At 41.1% G+C, this 23,780-nt stretch overlaps 2 protein-coding genes and 1 long non-coding RNA gene across 6 annotated transcripts in view; 2 read left to right on the top strand and 1 right to left on the bottom strand.

Moving 5' to 3' along the window:
- The window catches only part of CERT1 (ceramide transporter 1), an 85,465-nt gene extending 69,794 nt beyond the window's left edge, over window positions 1–15,671 (top strand). For 3 of the 4 annotated variants that reach the window (XM_075410968.1, XM_075410971.1, XM_075410970.1), the window contains 10 exons: window positions 688–774; window positions 1,718–1,810; window positions 2,383–2,460; window positions 6,672–6,767; window positions 7,418–7,550; window positions 7,666–7,736; window positions 9,046–9,174; window positions 9,952–10,081; window positions 11,444–11,580; window positions 12,761–15,671. In XM_075410968.1, coding sequence (XP_075267083.1) covers window positions 688–774; window positions 1,718–1,810; window positions 2,383–2,460; window positions 6,672–6,767; window positions 7,418–7,550; window positions 7,666–7,736; window positions 9,046–9,174; window positions 9,952–10,081; window positions 11,444–11,571 — 945 coding nt within the window. In that variant the 3' untranslated portion in view covers window positions 11,572–11,580; window positions 12,761–15,671. The remainder of the gene's footprint in view (window positions 1–687; window positions 775–1,717; window positions 1,811–2,382; window positions 2,461–6,671; window positions 6,768–7,417; window positions 7,551–7,665; window positions 7,737–9,045; window positions 9,175–9,951; window positions 10,082–11,443; window positions 11,581–12,760) is intronic. The other variant, XM_075410969.1, reaches the window with a different exon arrangement.
- A 4,638-nt stretch (window positions 15,672–20,309) lies between these two features.
- Window positions 20,310–21,356, bottom strand: MED18 (mediator complex subunit 18). The gene is made up of 2 exons (XM_075410826.1): window positions 21,253–21,356; window positions 20,310–20,976 (listed from the first exon to the last, which is right to left on the bottom strand). Exons 1-2 carry the CDS (start codon window positions 21,323–21,325, stop codon window positions 20,423–20,425), a joined length of 627 nt encoding a protein of 208 aa, XP_075266941.1. The 5' UTR covers window positions 21,326–21,356; the 3' UTR covers window positions 20,310–20,422.
- LOC142358823 (uncharacterized) lies at window positions 21,154–23,780 on the top strand. Its single transcript, XR_012761883.1, has 3 exons — window positions 21,154–21,262; window positions 21,925–22,025; window positions 22,886–23,780. It is a non-coding gene; the product is annotated as an uncharacterized LOC142358823 (long non-coding RNA).

Here is a 23,780-nt window from a genome sequence, read left to right as displayed (position 1 = left end):
CCATACACCGTAAAAGAAAAAGATGGATAGGAAGCTGGATTTTGTCTACATGGTTATGAACCTAGCTGCCTCTCCCAGGTATCCCCATTGTGAAGTAGTTTTTTGAAATTTGCTGGACCAGCTTGTTTTACAATACAATAAAACCAGTAAACTTAATTTCTGAAACTACCATTTTACTTAGTAGACTTGAGTTTTTAATAGTTGACTCAACTCTACCTGCTGTAGAGTTTCCAAGAATTTTCAGTAGAAATCCCCAGAATTTTGTCTTCTCTTGTTATGTTTGAGCACATACCTGAAATCTACCCTAAGGCAGTGGAGTTACTCAGGAGTCTAATGACACAGTTATGTTAATATGTGTACTTTACTGACACACTGTAAACACCTTTAAGAGAAGATATATGTTAATTCAAACCTAAATACAATGTCAGAGCGTATTGACACTGTTACTCAGTTTCCTGGTTTTTTTAATTCTTTATACATCTCTAAATTGTAGTTAGAGGGAGTAACTTCCTTTAACAAGTAGGGTTTGTAATCTAAGAATACTGGTGAAAATATTTGAGGTCTATAGAAGAAATTTGCTTCCATCAGTTCTATGCATGATATATAAATATGTATTTCTAATATTAAGCTGAAGTGGAACTCTCAGGTCTCCAAAATTTTGAACTAGTTTTGTTTCTTGTGCTCTAGGAGGGTCCTAATAGTCTGATTAATGAAGAAGAATTCTTTGATGCTGTTGAAGCTGCTCTCGATAGACAGGATAAAATGGAAGAACAGGTATTGATACTTGAAAAATGTCTTAATGATGGGCACTTCATGGGAGACTTCGATGACTTAAACTCAGTCCTGGGGTGCATCTCCAGAAGCTCTAGATAATTTATTCTGACACTGATAACGGGAATTAACTTAATATTTTTACAGTTTAATATTGTTGCTTAACACTAATTTTGAGGAAGTGACTTCACAGCTTACGCTGAAGTGGACAGTAGAAGTGTTAAGCTAATGGAATGTCTCTAGTTTCTAACTCCTGTATGTGTCCTGTATAAAACTTGACTTTGTAACTGATGCCCTGTGCAAATAGTATCAAACACTGCAGCTATTTCTCAAAACCTAATTATTGCTCTGAAGCTTTTTTGATTCAGTATGTGAAAATAGGAAAGACATAGTTCCGTTGGTGTTTGTTTTTATTTAAAAATTCTGTAGGCTCTGGCTACTTCTCTAACTCATTTCTTGAATATGCTTCAGTGACAAGGATCAAAAATGGGTAAGATGCATATGAGGAAATGTATAGAATATGAGAAGTTACAGCAATATGTAAAGTGAGAGGGAATAACAAAGTGGTGTGTCCTTTGTCTTAAGTGTTTAGGCTTATGAGTACAGTGACGTGGTTAAGAACTGAGAGACTTTCTAGTGGACATACAGTACCCAGCAAAGCTTACCTATGTTGGGGTCTCTTAATGGAGAGTAAAAGTTTTGGGTGACTGTTGCAGTCCTGCTGATCTGTTTTCCTTCACTCAGAAATACATCTTACAGTATAGATTAATTCAGTCTTCAGGCCCATTCCCTTAATGAGAGAGATCTCCAGCAGGATGACAGCTTCATGCCTGTCATGAACAGCATTAGTTGTTGTAGCCACTAAGTAGATTGAGGATGACTCACTCTGTTTCATAGTCTACCCAGTAGCAGCTGACTACTAATAATTAAACCTATTTTGCTGCAGTCCCAAAGTGAAAAGGTTAGATTACATTGGCCAACATCCTTACCTTCTGGAGATGCATATTCTGCTGTGGGGACTCATCGATTTGTCCAAAAGGTAAGATATTTCTCATGATCTCCACTGAATAATGAGCTGACCTATGATATTTCTATATGATATATTGTATGGGTAGGTGAGTTTTTTTTGTCAGGTGTTTCTAGTAACTTTCAAGGGTTTACTCATTTTCAAATGAAGTAGCTGGAATTGGAGAAGACTTTTCTGTCTTGTCTCAAAAAATACTGATTGTGAGTATCTTTTTAGAGTATTCTTGACTTGTATCAAGCTTGTTGATTAGATAGTAAAAGAAAAATCTCAACTTGCTAACCTCAGTGTTTTTAAGATACCTTCACCAAAATTCAATTATTTGTTTTTATAAAAAATCCAGTCCCTTGTATCAGGATACATTGACTTTTATTTTAGTGTTACTGGAAACACTGTGCTTCTCTCAGGGCTACATTGGGAGAATAATAGATAATAGGTGCATGAAATCAGCATTCACGGCTGTGCTTGCTGCTTATGGTGCTTTTGTTTTCCTTTTCTTCATTATCTTGTGCTTGCAAGTTGGTACTGAAGGCTCTGTTGTGCCTTTGTTCTGATTACTTGGTTTTTTCTTTGTCTGTCTCTGGTAGCCCTATAGTCGCTCTTCCTCCATGTCTTCCATTGATCTAGTCAGTGCCTCTGATGATGTTCACAGATTCAGCGCCCAGGTACTGTATTAATGTATAGAGTGGGGGTTGCATATCTTTGCTGTATTTCATCCTCTTCTCTAGAACCTGGGTTTTTTGTTACAGAAATCACTGCTTGCTTTAAACTAGTATGTTGAGACAAACAAAGGAGTTCTCTATTCCTGTACTAAATGCTTGTCTTTTTACATCCAGCTTGCGTGCATATCACTTGTGCAGAGGCCCAAATCTCATGAAACTGTTGGATTTAATTCAGTAGCTTTAATAAAAATGCCTACAATTTGAAAATTTTGTATTTGTGATTACAATGAAAGTAGAATAACAGCTGTTTTGTGTGGGCTGGAGATGGTCTTTGCTTCAAGTTGGATAGTTTTTCTTGCTTTTAAATCAAAGGTTTTATTTTTATCTTTAACATCTGTTTGTAATGACATTAAGATACTAAATGTTAATGTTCACTATTACCACTTTTTACCTCTACAACTAGTTTTATTACTGAAAGGTCATAAAGTATGTTGACAAAAAGGATTGTGGGTGTGAGAATTTTTACTGAAGAGTTTCAATATATTCACTTATCCTTCAAAAAGAAGTCTGGCATCCTGAATATGTCAGTGTACTCAGTGACATATTCCAGTAATGTACAAAATTACTGTAGGTGCTTGCTCTGAAGATCGTAGTTTAGAGTAGAATTAGGTGGGTGAGTTCATGTGTTTGCACTTTAGCCTCAAAAAAAGTTGTTCAAACATGGCATTCATGCCATTAATTTCCTTCTGTTGTGGTCCATATGTGATTGTGAGCTTCCTTCTGGGATCTGTTGTTTTCGAGTTTTTTTGAAACTGCTCACTAATGCTGCAAACAAACTGCTTTTTCGAATACAAGGAATGGATTTTCTTTTGATTAATGGAGCCTGGAACTGTACCATCTGCAGACCTTGCTACCAGCTTTGAGCAGGACCCTAGCACTTAAGGACTTGCTTATTGGACTGAAATCCCAACACTTGCTTTGACCTTTTGTAGTCAGTAAATTTCTGAATTTTGAACTTATGCTAGGGAAAAAATATGCAGGTCATATTGCACACTGCTGATAGGCTCATCTACTGATACTCCAGTGGTCAAGATAGTTTTTCAAGTTTCTTTTCGTTTGGGAGGATGGGGGAAATCAAGTAATAAAAAGCAAGTTTGATTCCAAAGGTAAGAACTCGTTATCTGTCAGGCTATGGGTACATCGGTAGGTCAATATAAAGGGAACTCATAGATGCTAAAATATGAGGGTCTCCTCAGTTTCACCTCTTTCATGTCTGTGATAACACTTGTTCATTCATAATATGAACCTGAGCATCAGAGCATTAGTGTGGCTGAAAACTAACCATTTAAACACAAACCTGAGGTGGACCAGGCCCTTGTCACAATAATGCAAATTGAAGTTCAGGATCAGGGTCAAATGGACTGGAGTCAAGTTGCCCTTTTCAGCTGCTGCAGAGATTACACTGTGCAAAAATTACTACCGAGTGCCTCTAAATGCAGTTTCAAGTTAATGGACTCAGTGCGAAAAGGATGATCATCTTAACATAGAGGAAACTACTCTCCCCACACACACCCCCATGCCCCCAAATATTTTGCCTAGAACAAATGTTTCTCAGAATAACAAGTCAGTCCACCTGCTTGGAGCTTCATTGCTACTGAACAAGCCGGTGAAAGACAACTGAGACGATGAAGAGCAAAGCAGCACACCTTCTTTTAGTGGCAACCTGCTATGGACCTTATTGATATAAAATTGGCCTTTGTCCCTAGGCTGAGGATTTGGCTTTTGGAAATGCAAGCTAGTATCTTCATTCTGAATAAATGTGACTTGTTTCTAGACTTCATTCACACAGAGGAAATTTGATATCAGTAAAAGGTCAAGTAGAAACTTGGAGCCTTGTTTTTAAGGTTGAGAAGTATAAACATACGTTCTGATGGGAGCTGGTTCTTCAGTGTGCCTCTAGAAAGGCATTGATTTGTCTCTGCCAGTTGAGTGGGAGGTTGTGGACTTAAAATGCTGTAGATGTTTTGCAGATCACTTTCTTTTAAAGGACTATGAGATATTAAAATAGATTGAGCTGTTCTGAGGGCCTTTAGAGTGAAGAACCACTCACTTAAAGTTCAGACCAAAGCTGCATGGCGTACAGGTTACAGGTATTTTTGCAGACCGTTCCTGTAGCCTGCCAGGAACCCAGAGGTAGTAGTGTGGCCTCCCCAGTGGGAGAGAAGCTGTGAATCTTGACTCTGTGCCTCTGAAATAGGTGCAGGCTGACAGACAACGACCAGTGCGTAGATGGACAGGTAGTGTGCACAAGGCAGTTGTAGGTACTGCAATTTGTTGGTAAAGCAGAAGGAAACTGTTTAGATTGCACTCCTGTGGATGCCTCCTTCTCTTCCTTCCTTGCTGTTCCCCTCATCCCTCTGCATTTAGTGTAAAGCAAAAAGCAGCAAAAGGCAAAACAAACATGCAAAAGCTGGCTTTCTCCTTAATAGATTAGGAGCTAGGGGAGGAGAGATATAGGGACCTGAAGGTGTTGCAGGTAACTGTTGGGAACATTGTGAGGATTGCTTTCTGAAAAAAGTGTGACCTACAGCTAGTAAGTTGCATACTTGAGTAGCCCACATTCTTACCTGGTTTGGATTGTACTGTCATTGTTTCACTGGAAAAAAAATAGAGGAATCTTTTGTAGGAAACTGCTAGTAACTGGCAGAAAAAGACGGCCTGTCTAAAAGCAGAAGCACAGATCTTGTGGGTGTTTTTAGTTCATTAGAACTCAAAACCAAAAACAATCCCAAAGAAACCCCCCAAAATTTGGACTGATAACTTTTCCTTCTGTAGAGAGGTCTATAGTTAAAATGAGGTAAACTAGAATTTCCATTCAGTGGATTTTATTTTGATGTTGTACTTTGAGGATTTTGACTTGATTCAATAACCTTTTTTCTTCCTTAAGTGTATTGCCTATGGAGTACAAACAAAATTATTGGTTTAAATTAAAAGTAAATAACATCTTTTAATTCTTTATCATATCAGAAAAAGATTAAGTATTTTTTAATTTTGCTTTCTACTTGTTGTACTACTTACTAAAATATATGGTTATGTGTTATTTTATGTTCACACTAGGCTTCATATTTTTATAAGTTGTGCAAAACCACTTATGGGTTCAGACTATTTTGTGAATATGCACTTTTAAAACTAATTTTTGTGTTGGTCAATTAACTAACCTTTGCTTGTAGTGCTTCTCCTTTTGAAAAAAAAATGTATTTCTAGTAATTCAGGAAAATAATGTCAATCACATAGACTTATTTGCTGTGAGAAGTTTTAGTAGTCACCTGCTTTTTGGGTGGAGAAAAGTTATTAAAGTGTTTCCAGTACTTGTAAACATGCAGCAATGGATACCTTATATTTTTGCTTCTGTTTTTCTTTAGTGGAGAGTGGGATTTGGAAAGGGATGGGGAACCAAAGAAAGATTCAGATCCTAGATTTAAAATAAAAATCCATTTCCTGTCCCAGCACCCATTTTCATGCACATTACGTGGAATAAAAACCCGAGGTATTCACCTAGCCTGATAAAAACGTATCAAATATTTGGTCTTCAAGAAAAGCCCACAGCTGTCTAGCTAAACATTTTTTAAATTAGTATTTTGTAATAGTAGAGTCTCTGTTGTAATTTTTCTGAATGTAAGCATTTCTGTTCTTTTTTTCCTAGCTGGCAACTGTGCAAAGATGCCAATGAAACAGAATAGGCATGCTTTGCTCATGATTGTTTCCTTCACTGCTCTCCCAATATGACTTTTGATACACATTTACTGTTTCAGAGCTTGTCTGTCTTCCTCCCTATCCCTCCCGCCTTTGTTCGGCTTCTAAAATGCTCTTCAGTGAAGATCTTACTTATTTAGAGAGAGCTGAAGTAAGCTCCTGTACACTGAAATAAAACTGTCTTAGGTAGACATAATGAGGTTTGGCAGTTTGGAGGTGTAAAGGAAGGTAAGGAAGTACCCATAAAGAATGAAGTTGGAAGTTGAAGCAAGATTTTGCCTTTTGTTTTCTGAAGGCCAGAACTATCTGCTCATTCTCAACCTGTAAAAGAAAACTCTGTTCTCGAAATTCAGCTCCTGCACAGGATATGAAGTATTGGCTTGTGGCTTCCAATACTATGCAGTCTCTGCCCAGGAAGATGAAAGAAATGAGTTAAAATTGTGTATTCTTTTTCCTCAAAGGTGGAAGAGATGGTACAAAACCATATGACGTATTCCTTGCAAGATGTAGGAGGAGATGCGAACTGGCAGCTAGTGGTAGAAGAAGGAGAAATGAAGGTAAACATCTGGGGTTTTGTTTAATTGATATAAGATATGCTGTAGAGGCAGATATTTTGGTGGATTTGGCAGTGTCAGGTTTATGTTTGTACTTGATCTTAAGGGTCTTTTCAAACCTAAAAGATTCTATGATTCTCTGGTAATACTATCACTCAGCAAGTTACGCTGTTAAAACCTCTCTCTGAGAACAGCATCGTTTTAGTTGGGACTGGAGTACAAAAGAGCTGTGGCTTCTGATATATTTATTCATACAAAATCTTATGTGACTCTTGCAATAGCTTTGTCTTTGCTAATTCCTTTCTCGTTCTCTCCTACTTAAAACTTGGTATCAAAATGATGTGTAAATTTGACATACAAAAATGTTAGAGTAGCAGGTTACTGTTGGCTGTTCTGCTGTGCTTATATGGATCCTTGTGTGTAGTGATAAATAAGGTAGCTAAATCATTTTTGGAGTAGAGATTCTTAAAAGCATGTAAGAATGTCTGCGTTGGTAGTTACCAGAGAACACTGACACGACGAATTATGTGTTAGTTTTCTAGGTAAGTGGGTGTTTTGCTTTTAAAAAAACCTGATGAAATTTTAAACAATTAAAACATGAACAGTTTTGACAATTTCTGTTGTATGTTTCTTGTTTTTGTATTTGGCTATAGGTATACAGAAGAGAGGTGGAAGAGAATGGAATAGTTTTAGATCCTTTGAAAGCAACTCATGCCGTTAAAGGGGTAACAGGGCATGAAGTTTGCCACTACTTCTGGAATGTTGATGTTCGTAATGACTGGGAAAGTAAGGAATTGGTTCTTAAGCTTTGCATGTTTATCAGCAACGATATTGCTTATAACATTGACCTCTTATCTATGCTTGTTTACTGATGGATTTTTCTTCTGCCTTCCTCTTTCAGCAACAATTGAAAATTTCCATGTTGTGGAAAATTTAGCTGATAATGCAATCATCATTTACCAGACACATAAGGTAACACTTCAGCTGTATGCGTACCTTACTGAGACAGTCTGGGGCTTATGTGTTAAGCTGTTATTCTGAATACTTTAGCAACTTAACAACTTAAAATACTGTTCAGAACAACATTTCAGAACAGGCTCTCTATTAAACTTCAACTTAAGTCAATTTATCAAACTTGGCTTGGTAGCAGAATTGGTTGTGCATATGTCTGACAGGGCTTGTAATAAGAAATGAGGACTGTTTTAAATCTCTAGATGTATCACTGCCAGCAAGGCAAGAGTCACCTAAAGCCAAGAGAAACAATAAATCAACACTGACTACAAGGAAGAAATCCATACCACTGTATTGTATGTTTTGTTGCAATAATGCAAGATATTGTTGACATACACACTTGCATTGTGAGGTGGTATAATTGCTCATACGACATTTGTTCTTGTAACTTTTGTATGTTTTCTTCCTCCCCAACCAGTTCTGGCATAAACTTAGTAAAATACTCATTTGAATTAGAACCCAACAACTGTAACTTAAAGGTTCAAAAAGATCAGAATGAAGTGTACAGATTCATCTTTAATTTTGCATGATTCCAGGTATTAGCACACTCAAATATTAAACCAAATATTTTTCTTTGACAATTTTGCGAGTAATGTGGTTACCTTAAAACTTCTGTAACAGAGGACTTGTGGTTTTGAGTAAGACAGTTGTATAAACTGTATAGCATTGTGGTAAAAGGTAGACCTTTTTTCCCTATCGAGTGTCAGGAAAATGGCTTTTGTATATTTTCTTATTTTATAGTCATTTTGCTTCTGAAACTTTCTTTTACATAGTATCAATTTACCATATCTGTCTTAGTGAAGTAGTATCTTGTTGAAATAATACTTGTTATAAATATTTCTCTCCCTTGCTTTCTTTCTCTGGAGACATAAGAAACTGTAGATGCATGTATTTATATTTAACCACTAGTTCAGTTTGTAGCTTACAAGTATTAACTAAAATGCAAACCTCGGGTTGAGGGAACTGGAGGGGAATTGCCTCTTCCTGTTCATCTACCGAAAAAGTCATTGCAGCTTGGCTTTCTGCATTTCAAAGTACTTCAGCTTTTCCCTTAGATCTTTTAAAATGAACTGTAGCCGTATAACCTGATACGCATCTGTGCAACAGCTATGTTGTATTTCAGTTTTGAAAACGAAATTAGTAACTTGAAGAAACTTCTACTTAACATGACTGACCTGGTTTGTTTTGCTTGTTTTTTCCTTTTATCTAAGGATAGTAAGTACTTAATTTGCAAAACTGGAAAAGTTTATATTTAGGTGTTTCTCTGCAGAGGGTATGGCCAGCTTCTCAAAGGGATGTGCTGTATTTGTCTGCCATCAAAAAGATACCAGCATTCAGTGAAAATGATCCTGAAACATGGATTGTGTGCAATTTCTCTGTGGAACATGACAGTGCTCCTGTAAGTATAGTTTTCTTTCTATCAAGTTCTGCTTTTAAGATAACACTTTTTCCTGTTACATGGTAATGCATGTGCAAAACTAGTGTGAGGGAGGTGGGGGGTTTGTGCAAAAATACAGTTTATTTAAACCAGGTGATACAATGACCTGATGAAGGCATTCTGAGCCAAAAGCTTCCTTGCCTTATTTCAACAGTTGGCATATCTAAGGCATTGCAGCAGAATGGAAGCAAAATTTCTGGAGATGTGAAAACATCTTAAAGAATTGAGGTTATTTTGTGTGGAATCAAATCGATAACTCTTCAGTGATGTCAGATACAGGAGTAGGCTTGTGTAATTGTAGATGTGGAGTCTGTTAAACCTCCATCTTACACAGTTCTACGTTGGTTCTGTTAGATAGTAGCTGTGATTGTTTTCTTTGGAGTATTTCTGTGCTAATTGCTGTAAGAAAAGTTGCTAACTGATATTTGTAAATGCTGATACATTATTATTTAAATGTTCCTTTACCTATTTGTCACAATAATTGAAACAATTGACTTGTAATATGTATTAAGCAAGCAGAAACTGGAGATTCAGTCATTTCAGTTTAACCCTTTCCCTGTTCATCATATACCTTTCATTTCACTCACATTCATGTTACATCCATGTAGTGCTAGAATGCAAACTCTGAAAGCCAGCTTGTGGAGTGTCTTAGACTTCATAGTAAATTGAAGTATTAGCAGTCAAGTATGCTGAAACAAATCTGGTTTGAGGCTTACAAATGTTTCATTTTTTTGGCAGCTGAACAATCGCTGTGTCCGTGCCAAAATAAATATTGCTATGATTTGTCAGACATTAGTAAGCCCACCAGAGGGGAACAAGGAAATAAGCAGGGACAACATCCTATGCAAGATTACATATGTAGCTAATGGTAAGTCTAAAATTTTCCAGTATGGCATTCATGATGTGCTACTTCTGGCAAGCTAAACACTGGTAGAAAAGCTTGATGAAGTTTTCTGTTAAACTTATATGTAGCATCACACTTGTGGTCTTCATGTTGAAAAAGACTCTAATGTGCTACATAAATCAGTGAATGGGATCATTAATTGTGTGGATTCTGGGAGGAATTAATGGAAGTAGTCCATAGCTCAGTCCTGAATACAGAGCCTTGGGGTGGAGAAGGGTGGGCAGAAGAAATGTCTGCAACTGGGATGACTTGGCATAGCTTTTAGTTTCAGTAATAGTATGTTTTTTTCATGTATTGCTGTAAATCTTGTCTTCCTCTGATTCATCTTGTTAGGCTGAAAAGCTGCTGATAGTAAAGACAGTTCTTAACCCTCAGTGTTAGGAAGGAGCAAATACATATTGTGTGAGGATGTTTGCAAGCTGTATAATCTAGTCTACTTTCTTTTTATTTTTTAACTGACACAACCCTTGATATTGACTGAAAAGTTATCAAAGCCAAACTGTATTGTTACTGTACCCAGTATTTAGCAATGTATTGTAGTATTGGAGCTACATGCTTATTACCTCCTCTCTTGCAGTTACAAAACACTTCAAGAATAGCTCACCTGTTTATTACTTTTAACCACCTATTACAAGGCTTACTAAAGAGTCAAAGTCTGAAAAATTGGTTCAGTAAATCTTTGCCATATGAGTGATGCAATTTGTGTTAAATCCTGTACAAATAATACTATATGGTGTTAAACTCTGGGTAAGCAGCTTTATTTCCTTTTTACAAGTTTCCCAGTGATTTAAATATGTTTTCACTGATAAATTCTGAACCACCATTTATGGGAATTGGCAGCTTTTTCAGCAAAATACTTGCCCTGTGAATTAAAGCATATTTTAGAATCAGTTCAAATTTTGGTTTAAGTGCTTTAAACATAATTTGTAAGACATTGGCTGTGCAGCAATTCTGCAGACAAATGCAGCAGTTACTGAAAAATTAAGACTGACTTCTGTTTTCTTTGAAATTAGAAGCTGCTCAAGTCTCTTTTTCTGCTATTTCTTGGAAGTCCTTAGAGAATATTGTCTTCCATTTTCACATTTCCTGAAGGCTCACAGCACATCACGTTTAAAGTTTTTTAAACAGTGGCATCATGGAACTGGACTGAGCTTGAGTATTAAGAGTAAAGTGCTACAACATACGCTGTAAGGGCAGTAAAAGGACACACTGATGATTATCCTTTTCTGTTACTTCAGAAAGAGTTGCAGGAACAACGAAGTTAAATATTCTTTTCTAGCCTTTAGCTGATTTGCTGTATTTCAGTACCTTTCTGTCTATTTCCAGTGAACCCAGGAGGATGGGCGCCAGCATCAGTGTTACGAGCAGTGGCAAAACGAGAATATCCAAAATTCTTGAAGCGTTTTACATCATATGTGCAAGAGAAAACAGCAGGAAAGCCTATTTTATTCTAGTATTAGCAGGTATACATTCTTTTTTCATTCTTGATTCACTGTTGTAAATTTAAGGCCAAACAGAAATATGCAATCTAAAATTTCTTGTCATGATGAGCATGAACTCAGTGCTTAGTTTTAATATATGTATGCAATATACATTTTAAGAGATACATGTAATCCGTATGTATTAGCATGAAAAATAAGGGCTGCACAAGTTATCCAGCACTAGTTTTTGTAGACTTACTAGTTTATCTTGCAAGTTTTTGCATACTTGTCTAATTTATGCAGAAGTTGATGAAGGATGAAGTATTTTTTTCTCCCACCTATCACAGGCATTTTACACTTTTGCTGGAGTGAATACATACTGGTGTTTCTCTAGAGCCCCATAAAGTTTTGATATCTTGAATTTTACTTATAGTTGAATATCTGATAGAATATTATGAAGGTCAAAGTATTATTGTGTATTGACAGAATAGTTTTGATCTAGGATTTTTATTGGAAATTTTCTGACAGACCAGTGTCAATTACTGGAGTATTTGAAAGGCTGCAACTTAAATTTTTAGCCTTTCTTGTGAGCCTAAGAAAGAAAAGGGATTTACAGATGCTTTCTGAAGTCAATGGATGTATTTTAATGGTGTAGGTCATTGGGCTAATCTAAAACTATTTTAACATTTAAATGATGATACGGCATTAGAATAGGGATTCCTTGATCACTTCTGGGGCTGTCGGAATCTGTCAGACATCAGCCTTAATGCTAAGTAAGGCTTCACTTAATTTTTGCTAGTGTAGATTCTTGCTATATGCTTCGTAACTTGCTATATACTTTGTAATGGTAGTGTCAAGCCATTGAATTCAATTTGGTAGTTCTAGTGTTACAGCACAATCTGAAAATTAGTGTTTTTACTTTTTCTGTGCATGACATAGGCTACCTATATTTTGGGGTTCTATTTATTATGTCAGACTCCAAAAGTCATAGTCATTTGATCCTTCTGTAACAAGTAGCCCTGTAATGATTCATGTTTTTAATTGTGTATTGTTAGAGAACTAGTGCAGGTGAACCATTTAAAAAAAAAAAGCTGTCATGAGTCAGCTCTTCAAACTTGATCATAGCAGTGCTGATACTATTTAAGGTGTTCTAACAAGTTCTTGTTTTCCTATTAGTGTTCAAACTTTTCAGTGCTGTATTTTTGTCTTTGCTTACCTGCAGCAATCGGACAAGACTGGGTGAGCATTCCATGTTGGAGAAGTGACCATGCATAGAACACTCCATGCTGGAACGAAGGATCTACAGTCTTTTCATGGCCCAAGTTCTAGGCTTTGTATACTGAAGTGAAGAAGTGTTGCAACACCATGAGGCTGCATATTTAACACTAGCTCTCTCCTGCTAACTCTTCTGGCTGAATCAGTGTGTAATTATAAATACATGTATTGATAACATGTATATGGCTCTGTTTTTATTTGCTTGCTTTAGAAGAGGACGAATGCGTACAACTTTGAATAGCCAATGTGGATTACTGCTTTAATTTTAAACAAGTTGCAGAATTTCACTGTCAACCTTCCTAAGATACTCACGCAGTTTTTGTGCATGTCTAAAAAGCACAAAAGACAAATGCACATATAGCATACTGTATGTGCTTTATATGCACAAAAATCTACGTGGTACTGGGTGGGGACGACTTCAGTAAAGCCTGTGTGACTTATTGGCAGGTTTTGTTTTGCTTTGTATAATCATAGTTCATGGCTGCTGGTTTCTATAATGAATCATCTTGTTACATACAATGTCAGTTAATAACTGAGGGCTGTCAATATCCTTATGACTTTGCCTTTTCTATTGTCTTACTCTTATGACGATCTTTGGTTCTGAAGGAGTAAGAGTGAAAAGCTTTATTTTTTCCAGATATCTTTATATTTCTATTGTATTTTTTAGTTCTGTAATATGTGCTACAGGATTTTTGTTAATAAACACGATCTAGAAATATTGAGGAAGATTCTGTATGACAGGGCAAAAGACTGCCTGAAAGCTAGAAGTCATCTGTCCATGCTATATGTGGACTGCTTTCTTTCGTGATATCCAGGGCTTTCCTGAAGCTGTGAGAAGGTACACTAAAATATTTATTGAAGTAACAACATTCCTGGTCTAGAATGAGGATGAGTACATTATTTTCAGATTGTGCATGTGTTTTCTTCATCTTAATAGAGCCATGCTGTGAGGTTCATGCAGAAAATTATTTGCCTCTTGATCAAAAACCCATCAGAGCTATAAGGATGCATAGTTCTTGTTGGAAAGTTCCCTTTCGTTGCTGTGTGAACTTAAATGTCAGGTATTTACCTGCCTTTGATTCTGGAGATGCTCATTAGGAGAGGACTGTGGCAGACTGGTACTGACTTTGAGGTCTTCTATCCCTGTCCTGTAGTTGGAAACTCTGCAGAGACTGCTCGGTGTTTCACTAAGCTGTGTATCTCGAGAAAAAAGTTTCAGATATATTTTTTTCAAAAGAAAGCTGAAAGTCTTATTTGATATAGTATGGTAGGTGCCTGAAAATAAATATAATACAGTAACTTAATGAAGATTTGGTAAATGATTGTGATCTGCGCAGTGTTGAAAAACTTTCTGTTCATCTTCCCTGTGGAGATGGAATCGTACCTAACACATGATTGCACATGCATGCAGATTTCAGGCTCCATAACTGTTCCCTGTTTATTTGCCTTTCTCTAGTGGTGTGCATGGAATATGCCTTATTACAGAGTTATTCTGTTAATTTGAATATGTAGAAAAGTGCCTATATGGTAATGCTAGTCAGGCAAATAAGATGAAAATCTGTACATGTTTACTGTATCACCAGTGAGCATTTTATACGGTGATTTCAAAAAAAAAATCTTATACCTCAAATGTATTTCATCTTTTTACAATCAGCCAAGCAATGGTTCATTCCACCATAGCCTCTGATGGGAACTTAAAAAAAAAAAAATCCAAAATACGAAGAGTTTAACTCCTTATTTGCTGTTTCTGGTAATTGTTGGAATACAGGTGAGTTTATTAATTTAATTGGATAGCTTTATTTTGCAAAGGTATGGAGAGTTTACAAAGCAGTATATAAACTTATATCATTAGTTGCATTTGCACTAAATGTGATGTACTTTTGCGATTTATCCTGTAAATAAAATTACACTACAGATACTATTTGTAAAGAATATGTTTTACTTTTAGATAAAGGCGCTGGTACTTCACTACAGCTAGCCCTGCCCAATCAGAGTTCTAAGAGGCTTCTGAAAGAATATGGAAGGAGTTGCAAGATTGAGAAATTGGTATTAATTGGCCTCTATAAAAACAAATGAAAAAAGGTAGTTGTCTGTAGGCCTCTCAGATTGTCTGCGTGCAAGTAGCCATCAGAACCTTTCTTCTGGAAGGGATCTTGCTTTTACGACTTTACAGAATTTGCCCTGTCTCTCAAGCCCATTCCCCTTTTGAGCCACTGCCCTGTATCTCTGCGCTGAGTTCAGTCCCTCCTGTTAATGGATCGGTAGTATTTATACAGCTGGTGGTGGTCTTTGCAGAGGCAGCTCCTGACTCTAGAATGGATGTTTTTATAAGCTGAACCACTCTGAAGGGCTGGGAACACAGCAGTCTTCCCCATCAGATACTGTTCTCTGAATATCTGCATCTGTTTGGAGAATTTGGACGTTGCCAAAGGAAATGATTTGATAGAACTTGTATTGGGAATGAGGATGAGATGGTCATTGTTATCCTGTCTGAGAAACTGAACATCTTATTTTGACAAATTTACCTGTGAAAAATGTGATGCACTTTGAAGAAAATAACCTTTTTCTTAATCGGGCTGAGCTGGCTTAACTGAAGTTGTGCAGATTCTCTTTAATCAGATTGTCCACCTGTATTTTTGTCAAGTTGTACAGATAACGTTGTATTTGAATTGCCACTGTTCATCTACAGACTTAAAACATGAATCATATTTTTTAGTATGTTGAGTGTGTAGAGTGTAACTGTCTGTTCTATAATAGCTTTATGATCCTAATGGTAAGTTTTAAAAATTAAAAGAAGTCAGCTCTTCCATGTTACAATCACAAATTTAAAACCAGTATTTAAAAGTGAGAAGTATTAAAAATTATGAAGAAAAATCCTGGTCTGTAGTTATTTTTAACTTGCAGTGCTTCGGAGAAACTTATCTGAGACACTTTACCTTTTAACCAACTATTAGATCACAGATCGTTATATACAATATTACAATGTATGGTAAACATTTAACAGGAAAGCAGTTTGCTTGTATCAGTGAGGTCAGTGGGATGAAAACTTGAATGCCACATTGGTTTCCATATTGGAAAGCTCATTTTGTGCCAGCATATCAGAGGCATGTTAAGAGATGTTCCTCTGTAGGATAGTCTCAATATAGAGCACTTCCAAAGTGTTTCAGCTCTCATCTTCATTTGTACAGAATTAACAGCGTTATGGATGCTTCCATGGGAAGAATAGAGATCCAGGACTGACAAGTGCCAGAGGATAAACCTGTGGCTATTCCTCAAGTATGAAGAATTTCTAAGAACTGAGATGAGCTGCTGTAGGGCAAGTTTTCCTAACAGCAGAAAGAGCTGGTGCCTAATGGATCAGTAACAATCCTACCTTTACTTGTTATGCAGGGATTTCTACTTTTTATATAGTAATCAGTAAAGTTGTAGAAACCTTACAAGTATGCAAGACTGGAGGAACAGTTTGAAATCACAGCAGGTATTGCTTGCACAGAAAGAAAACTCATCTTGAGCTCAGCTGCATCAGGCCTCAAGTAATACACTGCAACAAATACTGGGTCCTGAGGTAAGCCCTGCCCTTGAAGAATGCAGCTATTTTAGCTGGCAAAAAAAGAAATCCCTCAAAATATAAAAGTAATACAGTCATATTCTTGGTCCCATAGGCTATGCATGTAATTTGAAAACTACGTACTTTCCAGGAAGGAGAGTTTGAGTGTTTGTGTAGCCATCTGTGTAACTACAGTATAATTTGACCCTAGATACAATGACCATTAGTTAGGGTTATGCCACGCAATTCACCAGGGCGTATTACTAATAGCATTGCTCTTATCTTTAGTCTCCAGCTATAAAACCTAAGTTTCATAGGAGGAGGAAAGTGTATTTCATTAGATAAAAGAAAGGGATACACTTTGAGCATTTGGTGTGTGGAAGTGTCTGTTTTTCTTCAGCTGTAGCCATTAATGCAGTAAGCTTTTTTCTTCTTCATGTGTCCCTTCTCTATGCATCGACTACAGCTGGAATGAGGAAGGCTGGTAATGTGGCTTGCTGCCATTTTAAGTTTTAAACCAGTTCTCCTTAAAAAGAACTATTTTAAATGATCATTACTGAGAACTTAGACCAAGCAACAGTCAGACATATCATCATCTGAAGTGTAAACACTTCAGTGAGGAACTTTCCATTCAGTCTCCTTTTGCTGGAGCTGGTCTGCCTGACCACTGGTGTGATAGGGGACTTGAGGAGCTCCATGGTGAGGTAATCGGAGACGAAGCTGGCACAGCCCTCCCAGTGGTACAGCTCTGTGTAAGGCAGCAGGGTTGGCCTCACTATTGTGCTCACAAACTTCTGTAGGGCAACAGGAGGACTTTGGTTAGCCAACAGCTGCTTGGCAGAGCCTCCTGTCCAAACCCATCCTCAGACGGCCCCTAGATGCTGCCACTCACATTCAGGACCTCCCTAGAGCATATCAACAGCATCAGTAACCCTCCTCACCTGTTCCAAGGTAGAAATCGCAGGGGGTTGAGGCCACCTGCTTGTCTGTGGCTAAAACTTCCAGCTCATCTTAGACACGTTACAGATGTGAGCCAGTTCTTCTCTTGGTTTTCAAGCAAAACAAATAGCTACTGCCCTTTCCAGCTTTTACATCCTCCAGCATTTTTTGCCTTGTATGTTAACAATGTAATAAATGTTGGGGAAAGCTGGTCCAAAGGAGCAATTCCAGATGCCTGGGGGAGCATCAGGTCGAGAACTAGACAAGTCATGCAGCTTGGGCCCAGTACTAAACAAAACCAGACCACAAACTTCCACATTTACTTCCCTCCCTGTAACTTCTGCAAACTTCAGAACAAGACCTAACTCTGGATCCAGGCTCCGCATCTGTGACTAAGCCTGTGCCGTATCTATTTCATATGTCTCTTTCACTTTCCTTCCTGTTTCTGTGGTCTTTCCCATCTCTTAGGCATCACACTGCAGCCTACAGGGCACCACTACCGTGTGTGTGGTACAATGTGCTTGAGGATTTGGACAGCCAGGGTGTTCCCGGGGTGCTGTGTGCCTGCTCAGAGTGCTGTGGGCCCAGCAAGCGGGTCCCCGTTCCCTTTGGCCAGGAGCGAGGGCAGGAAGGGCTGCTGTCCCTCCCCAGGATTCAGCACGACAGAAGCCAAGTGCCCCCTACGCTGTGGCCCAGCCCCATGCCGCGCCATACCTCCACACCACACTCGTTGGCCGGGCAGCGGAAGAGCGGCTTGCGGTCAGGGCAGAGGTGAGCACACTGCTGGAGAAAACGGTCAGCGATGCGCAGCAGCTTCTTCAGGGAATTTGTCTTGTACGAGGACGGTAACTGGGATGTGTCACTGGAGCTCCAGTCAACATCACTTCCAGGGCAGGAGGAGGCAGAGATACACAAGTAATAAGCCAGGAGCAACGTGGGCAAGATGACCCACTACCAAAACATGGCCAGGGCTCCCTGTTTCCCAGGGAAAAAATGAGGATCATACCCAAGGGAATGTTTTTGATACAGCCATCACTCCAGAGGATGACATACGCCCAGAGGCTCAGGGGATCTTTATATGGTCTCATAATACAGCAGCAAGTGAGCGTACAACAAAGGGAATGACCATGTCTTACTCACACGTGCTGTAGGTGACCCTGCTTTGGCAGGGGGGTTGGACTAGATGACCCACAGAGGTGCCTTCCAAAGCCAAACATTCTGTGATTCTGTGATATTCTGTGAAATGCCATGTGGAATTTTCCTTTCTCTCACCGTTATGTTAACATCAGCATTCTGGGGTTTGTTTGCCCCTCCACTTAGAAAGAAACTGGGAAGGTAAACTACCAAGCGAGTTCCCTTCAGATGCAACAGGAAGGACCTGTGTGCTTATTGTTTTCTGTGTGTCTTTGTACTTCAAACTACACACCCTTTGAAAAGCTGGCGTACAGCATTCAACCTCCACGATCCACAGGACCTCCTCCTAAAATTTCATGTCACGTGACAAGCCATGGATCTGGCAGTCTGTGGCGAGCAATTCCTAGCCTGTGTTACAGTGGCAGGGTATGACAACAGCCCTGAGGACTCCCACCTGCTGGGGTGGGACTGCCACTGAATGGTGGGGCCACCCAGTGAGTTCAGCTCCTGGGCACTGACGGAGCTCTGGGACCTGCCTCTCGCTCCTGGGAAGTTCTGCCCTGCAACGGTGTGCTAAGGAATTCTGGACTCGGGGGACCGGGACAGCATGCTGTCTGATGAGGGCGAGTTACGCCCGAGTACAAACCAAAGAACCGTAGGTGTGCCCATACCCTCCAGAAAATATTTCAAGCCTAGGTAATGAGCAGTTGCACAGGTCATCGTGTTGCTTGCACCCTGCTGGAAAATTGTTGCGATGCAGTGGCTGCAGTGGCGTTCTCCAGCTGGTGTTCAAGTGCTGGGCTGTTCGCACGCCCCACCCCTGAGACGCTGCACTCGGTGAGCTCTGATCCTGTCCGAACTCCGGTGTTGGAAATGTAGCAGTTAAAAGGCTTTTTTTGGAGGTCTTTGTGGGAGTGGCCTTTGCCTTTAGTTGTTACACAGAATGCTGCGCGGTGCTAAAGGGTGGCAATGTCTCCAACAGAGCTTACTGCATTCTAGTAATGGGTGAAATGGTTCCGTTCTGTACAGAACTTCAGAAATTTAAATAAGCTTCTCTGTTGGTTTTCTCCAACCTCTTTTTTTCCCAAACTGTATTTGAAAACTCTCAAACCTAATTCAAATACCACTGAAACACAGGGAGGGAAACTAACCATCCTACTGTCAACAAAATCATCACTAGTTCAGTTAGCAATGGTATGATGCTCTTAATTGTTTAATGTGTCAGTTTTCAATATTGCTGTCAGGTATGAGAAGTCCAATAACCCCATGTAATTCTACTGCTTTCTCACTAACACTGCCACACCCAACTTTGGTGGAAAAGATGGAACAGCATTAAGAGGTTTTAAAACCTCTTGCAACTCTAATACTGCTCAACTGTTTTCCAATTCTAACTTTGGTTATATCAGGAACAGTTTCACTACAAAGTATCTTGTGTCCTAGCCCTTCCTGGTACAATAGAGTAGTAAAGCAACACCATATGTAAACAGGTGTACACTTGCTTTTTTATACTGTGTAGTTCCTGGGTTTATGCTTGCGTTAAACACCTCCTGCATTAAAGCATGATATTAAATTCATGTATTACTTTAAAGGATGACTAGGCAGGACACATGAATGGTGCTTTCAAAAAATAAAAGGCAAGCAAGTAGCACCTGGGTACTGCAAGCAGATGTGGGTACACAGAAGGATGAATGCCATTAAGTGTGACATTTTTTAAATGTTACGCAAGATGCCTTCTAATAGGTATCTCCCCAGCAGAAGGAAAACTACCGATACTGGCATTCATTGATGTTCTGAATGGTATTAAAGCCTCCACTTCCGTTCACATCCACAAGTGAAGGAAAAAGCACTCAGTAACTGCAATGGACAAAACTGACACGTAGTCCTTTATTCCCCTCTCCTTGTTTTGATCTGCCCTCAAAAGGCATTTTGGAAAAACACCCTCTTCAGGAACCATAATGAAAACACTGCCTTAACTGCCCTGCTTCTCAGTCACATCAGCCTTTTGGGGTCAATTTTCTCCAGGTGCACCAGAGGCTTGAGCTGCTCAGCAAAGTTCCTCATGTCATCAGAAACGACGTCCTGCCCCGCTGGCGCGACCACATTGAGCTCCACCAGGTAGGAGAGGGAGAGCGGCTCAATGCTCTCCGTGTTCCCCGGCATCAGGATGCGGAAGATCTTGTACACCATGATCTTCATGATGCCTTTGCGGAACACGTGCCCTTTGGCCACGAACTCGTGGTCCATGCGGAAGCCCATCTCCACCAGAAAGTCCGTCAGGTTGTCCGAAGTAGCGATGTCCACGCAGTTGCGCACCAGCGCGTGGCGGTTCTTGTCGCCTATTTCTGGCTGGCCCAGGTAGCGCAGGTGCCAGGGCATCCCGCTTTTGTCCATGGACCGCCTCGCCCGCAGCACGAAGGGGCTGGCCTGCTGCCCCTTCAGCAGGAAGACCATCTCGTGGTCCAGGAAGGTCTCCGGCTCCATGTTGTCGCACAGGCCGCGCAGGCGGTGCAGCAGGCTCTCCAGGCTCTGGTCCAACACGCTGCCTGCAGCGGGCGAGACAGCGCCTCGTCACCCCCCCTCCCCTCTCCTCCCTTCCCTTCCCTTCCCTTCCCTTCCCTTCCCTTCCCTTCCCTTCCCTTCCCTTCCCTCCCCTCCCCTCCCCTCCCCTCCCTTCTCTCCCCTCCCCTCCCCTCCCTCGGCCCGCCGGCGCCCGCCCCGATGCCCCCCCGATGCCCCGGCTCCCCGGGGGCTGCCCCGCGGCCCGCCGGGCGCTCTCCTCGGCGGCGGGAGGGAGCTGCCCGCCTCCCGCCGCCGCTCACCTTGGAGCAGGTACTCCATCATGTTGATGGTGCCGCCCGTGACGGGCATCATGGTCACGGGAGGGGCCTCCATGCTGCCGGCCGCGCCGCGGGGATGAGGGAGGCCGGAGGGTGGGGGGGGGGCGTGCCTGCGCGGCGGGGGGCGGCAGCGCCCCCTCGCGGCTTGGAGGTGCGGCTCGCGTCCTTCCGGCTGAGGCGCGGCGGCTCATGGCCTCCCTACCGCCGGGGACGGGCCGCGGGGACGGGGACGGGACGGGCTCCCGGGGACGGGCAGCGCTCCCGGGGACGGGACGGGCTCCCGGGGACGGTGGCTGCGCGGAGCCGCGGGCCGCACTGCCCGGCCCGGCCCGGCCCGGCCCTTGGGGACGCCTCACCTCAGCGCGGGAGGCCGACGGGCGGGACCGGGGCTGGCGGGAGCAGCCCCCGCTTCAGCTGCGTCCCCGGGGCAGGGCCTCCCCTCGGGTTTCCCACGCGGTGAAGAGGCGAACGCGCGGTCGGGTTTCGCGTAAGATCTTTCTCAGGTGCGTGGCGGTTCGCCCCTTGCAAAACAGATTATCTGTTCTGCCTAGCTGAGGTGCGTGGTACTACAAATGCCTAAAACCCTAACAGGATGTCTGCTGTTCTGTTTCGAAATGCAAATCCTTTTAAATTCCCCATTTGCACCTACCTCAGGTAGTTCTGCCCAGCAGTCTGAGGAGCCATGCCACAGTGCAGAGCAGAAAACAAACGTTACCCCAAACTGGGCAAAGCCCCTGTAGGACTGGACAAAACAGGTGAGCAAAGGTGGCCGCCCCAGGCGCAGAGAACATCTCCAGATCCCTTCCCTCACCAGGCGCGAAAAAGTCAGCAATGACTCGGTCCTGCGGCTGCTGAGCTACTGGTCGCCTTGGGTTCGGAGGCTCTATAGCGCACCTCCATGCCTTAAAGTTATCTTTAAAAGAACGTTTTTCTGCATTTGTTGAGGACAACGGACACAAAAGACAGCTGGTCAGACAGGTGGAGGAGGTGGAGAGAAGCAGAGATAGAAACGGAGAGCAAATATGTTGCTTCCAGCCACCTACCTAAGTTCTGTTCAGGTCTCTTTAAAACCCTTCTCATACACCTGGCTGTGTCAGAGAATTGGGACGCCCGTGCGGGGCCAGGCCTTTGCTTCAGCTCGGTGTCGCAGCGTGCCAGGCGCGCAGAGCAGAGCCCTCCCCGCAGCGAAGCGCCTGGTGAAACGTGCCGTCCGGCCACATTCACGCATCGGAACAGCACGGTCGGTAGGGAGGCTCAGTTAACAGACGAACTGGAAGTGAAGGTTTTTTCTTCCTTGTTACTAAAACTTGGATTTTTTTTTTCGTCTCATCTCACTGACTTTGGGTCTGAATCCCCATTTTTGTCACCTTTATCGATCAAAACTGCCTTCAGACTAAGCGTCTGACAGCACTCTCCCCTAACTGATGGTGAATTAATAGCAAAAAGCCTCTCCCCCCTACAAATCTGTGTGTAAGCTTGTTGGAATTAATTATTCCATTCAGTTATATAACAGGCAATTTATATGATGAGTTCATTGCATAATTTACATTTTTTAAAGCTGTTGACAGAATTTCAAGGCTAGGATTACTCATTGAGTGATTTTCTGTCTTAGCAGGACAAAAAGGAGTTTGGGTTGTTCCAGCCGTTTCATCACAAGCAATGATGTATCAATAGCTGAGCGATACCTTAAATAAAGGGACGATACAAGCTTACAGCACAAAGACAGAGAGAGGAGATAACAAACATCAGGTAACTGATGACTTATTGTCACCCTCAGTGTAATACACACTATGATTTATTCCTCTCTACCTTGCAAAGCAGGAAAGTTTTTCAAGCGAGAGAGTTCGATGAGCTGGCCAGCCTGGTGGCTTCCAGCCTTGCCGTTGTTCCTAAACTCATATTACCGAAGCAAAAACTGAAGTTGCATGTAGTTTTCTGTGCTATGTGACTGTGTCCCCTGATTTCAAACGACCAGTTTAGGGTGCTTTGTTAAATACGAAAAGAAGCTGCTATGATAACATTTCTTTAGTGAGTGTCCAAGTCTTTAGACTGAACAATTTCCACATGGGAAGGACAAGATTATTCCTGAAGAAGTGCAGTTCTGTTTACCCGGAAACTCTGCCAGCAGTGGCGTCTCTCTGTGTGCCTGATGGACCTATGCATTTTTTTCCACTAACAAAGCACTCTTTTAAAAAGTCAATGTTCCCAAAAGCTGAGCTAATTTTAACTGGTTTAGCATCATTAAACTGGGCCAGCTCACAGAGCGCTGTGCCAGCTCTCACATACAAAAGAAGGGAAATGAACTGGACTGCTGTGTGTAGTGTTACTTGGCTTGTTTTGAGTACCTTTTTCAAAACAGTTTTATCCTTGGCAGTGTGGTTATACCCATGCACAGTGTATCAAGCAGGCTTGACGGGGTGTGGGCTATGTGCAAAACACTGATGGAGCTGTCAGTGCTGGACAAAAGAAGGTAGCAGCATTGCCCACTTTTTTGAGGGTGAAGTAAGGTT

Source organism: Opisthocomus hoazin, chromosome Z (assembly GCF_030867145.1).
Source record: "Opisthocomus hoazin isolate bOpiHoa1 chromosome Z, bOpiHoa1.hap1, whole genome shotgun sequence".
Classification (NCBI taxonomy): Eukaryota; Metazoa; Chordata; class Aves; order Opisthocomiformes; family Opisthocomidae; genus Opisthocomus; species Opisthocomus hoazin.
The sequence above is the reverse complement of the archived record's forward strand: the minus strand, read 5'-3'. Positions and strand labels throughout refer to the sequence as shown.

Coding starts and splice junctions, on each gene's coding strand:
- MED18 (XM_075410826.1), bottom strand. CDS start 21,325: ATGGAGGCCCCTCCCGTGACCATGATGCCCGTCACGGGCGGCACCATC. Junction 20,977..21,252: donor GATGGAGTACCTGCTCCAAG/GTGAGCGGCGGC, acceptor CGCCCGCTGCAG/GCAGCGTGTTGGACCAGAGC.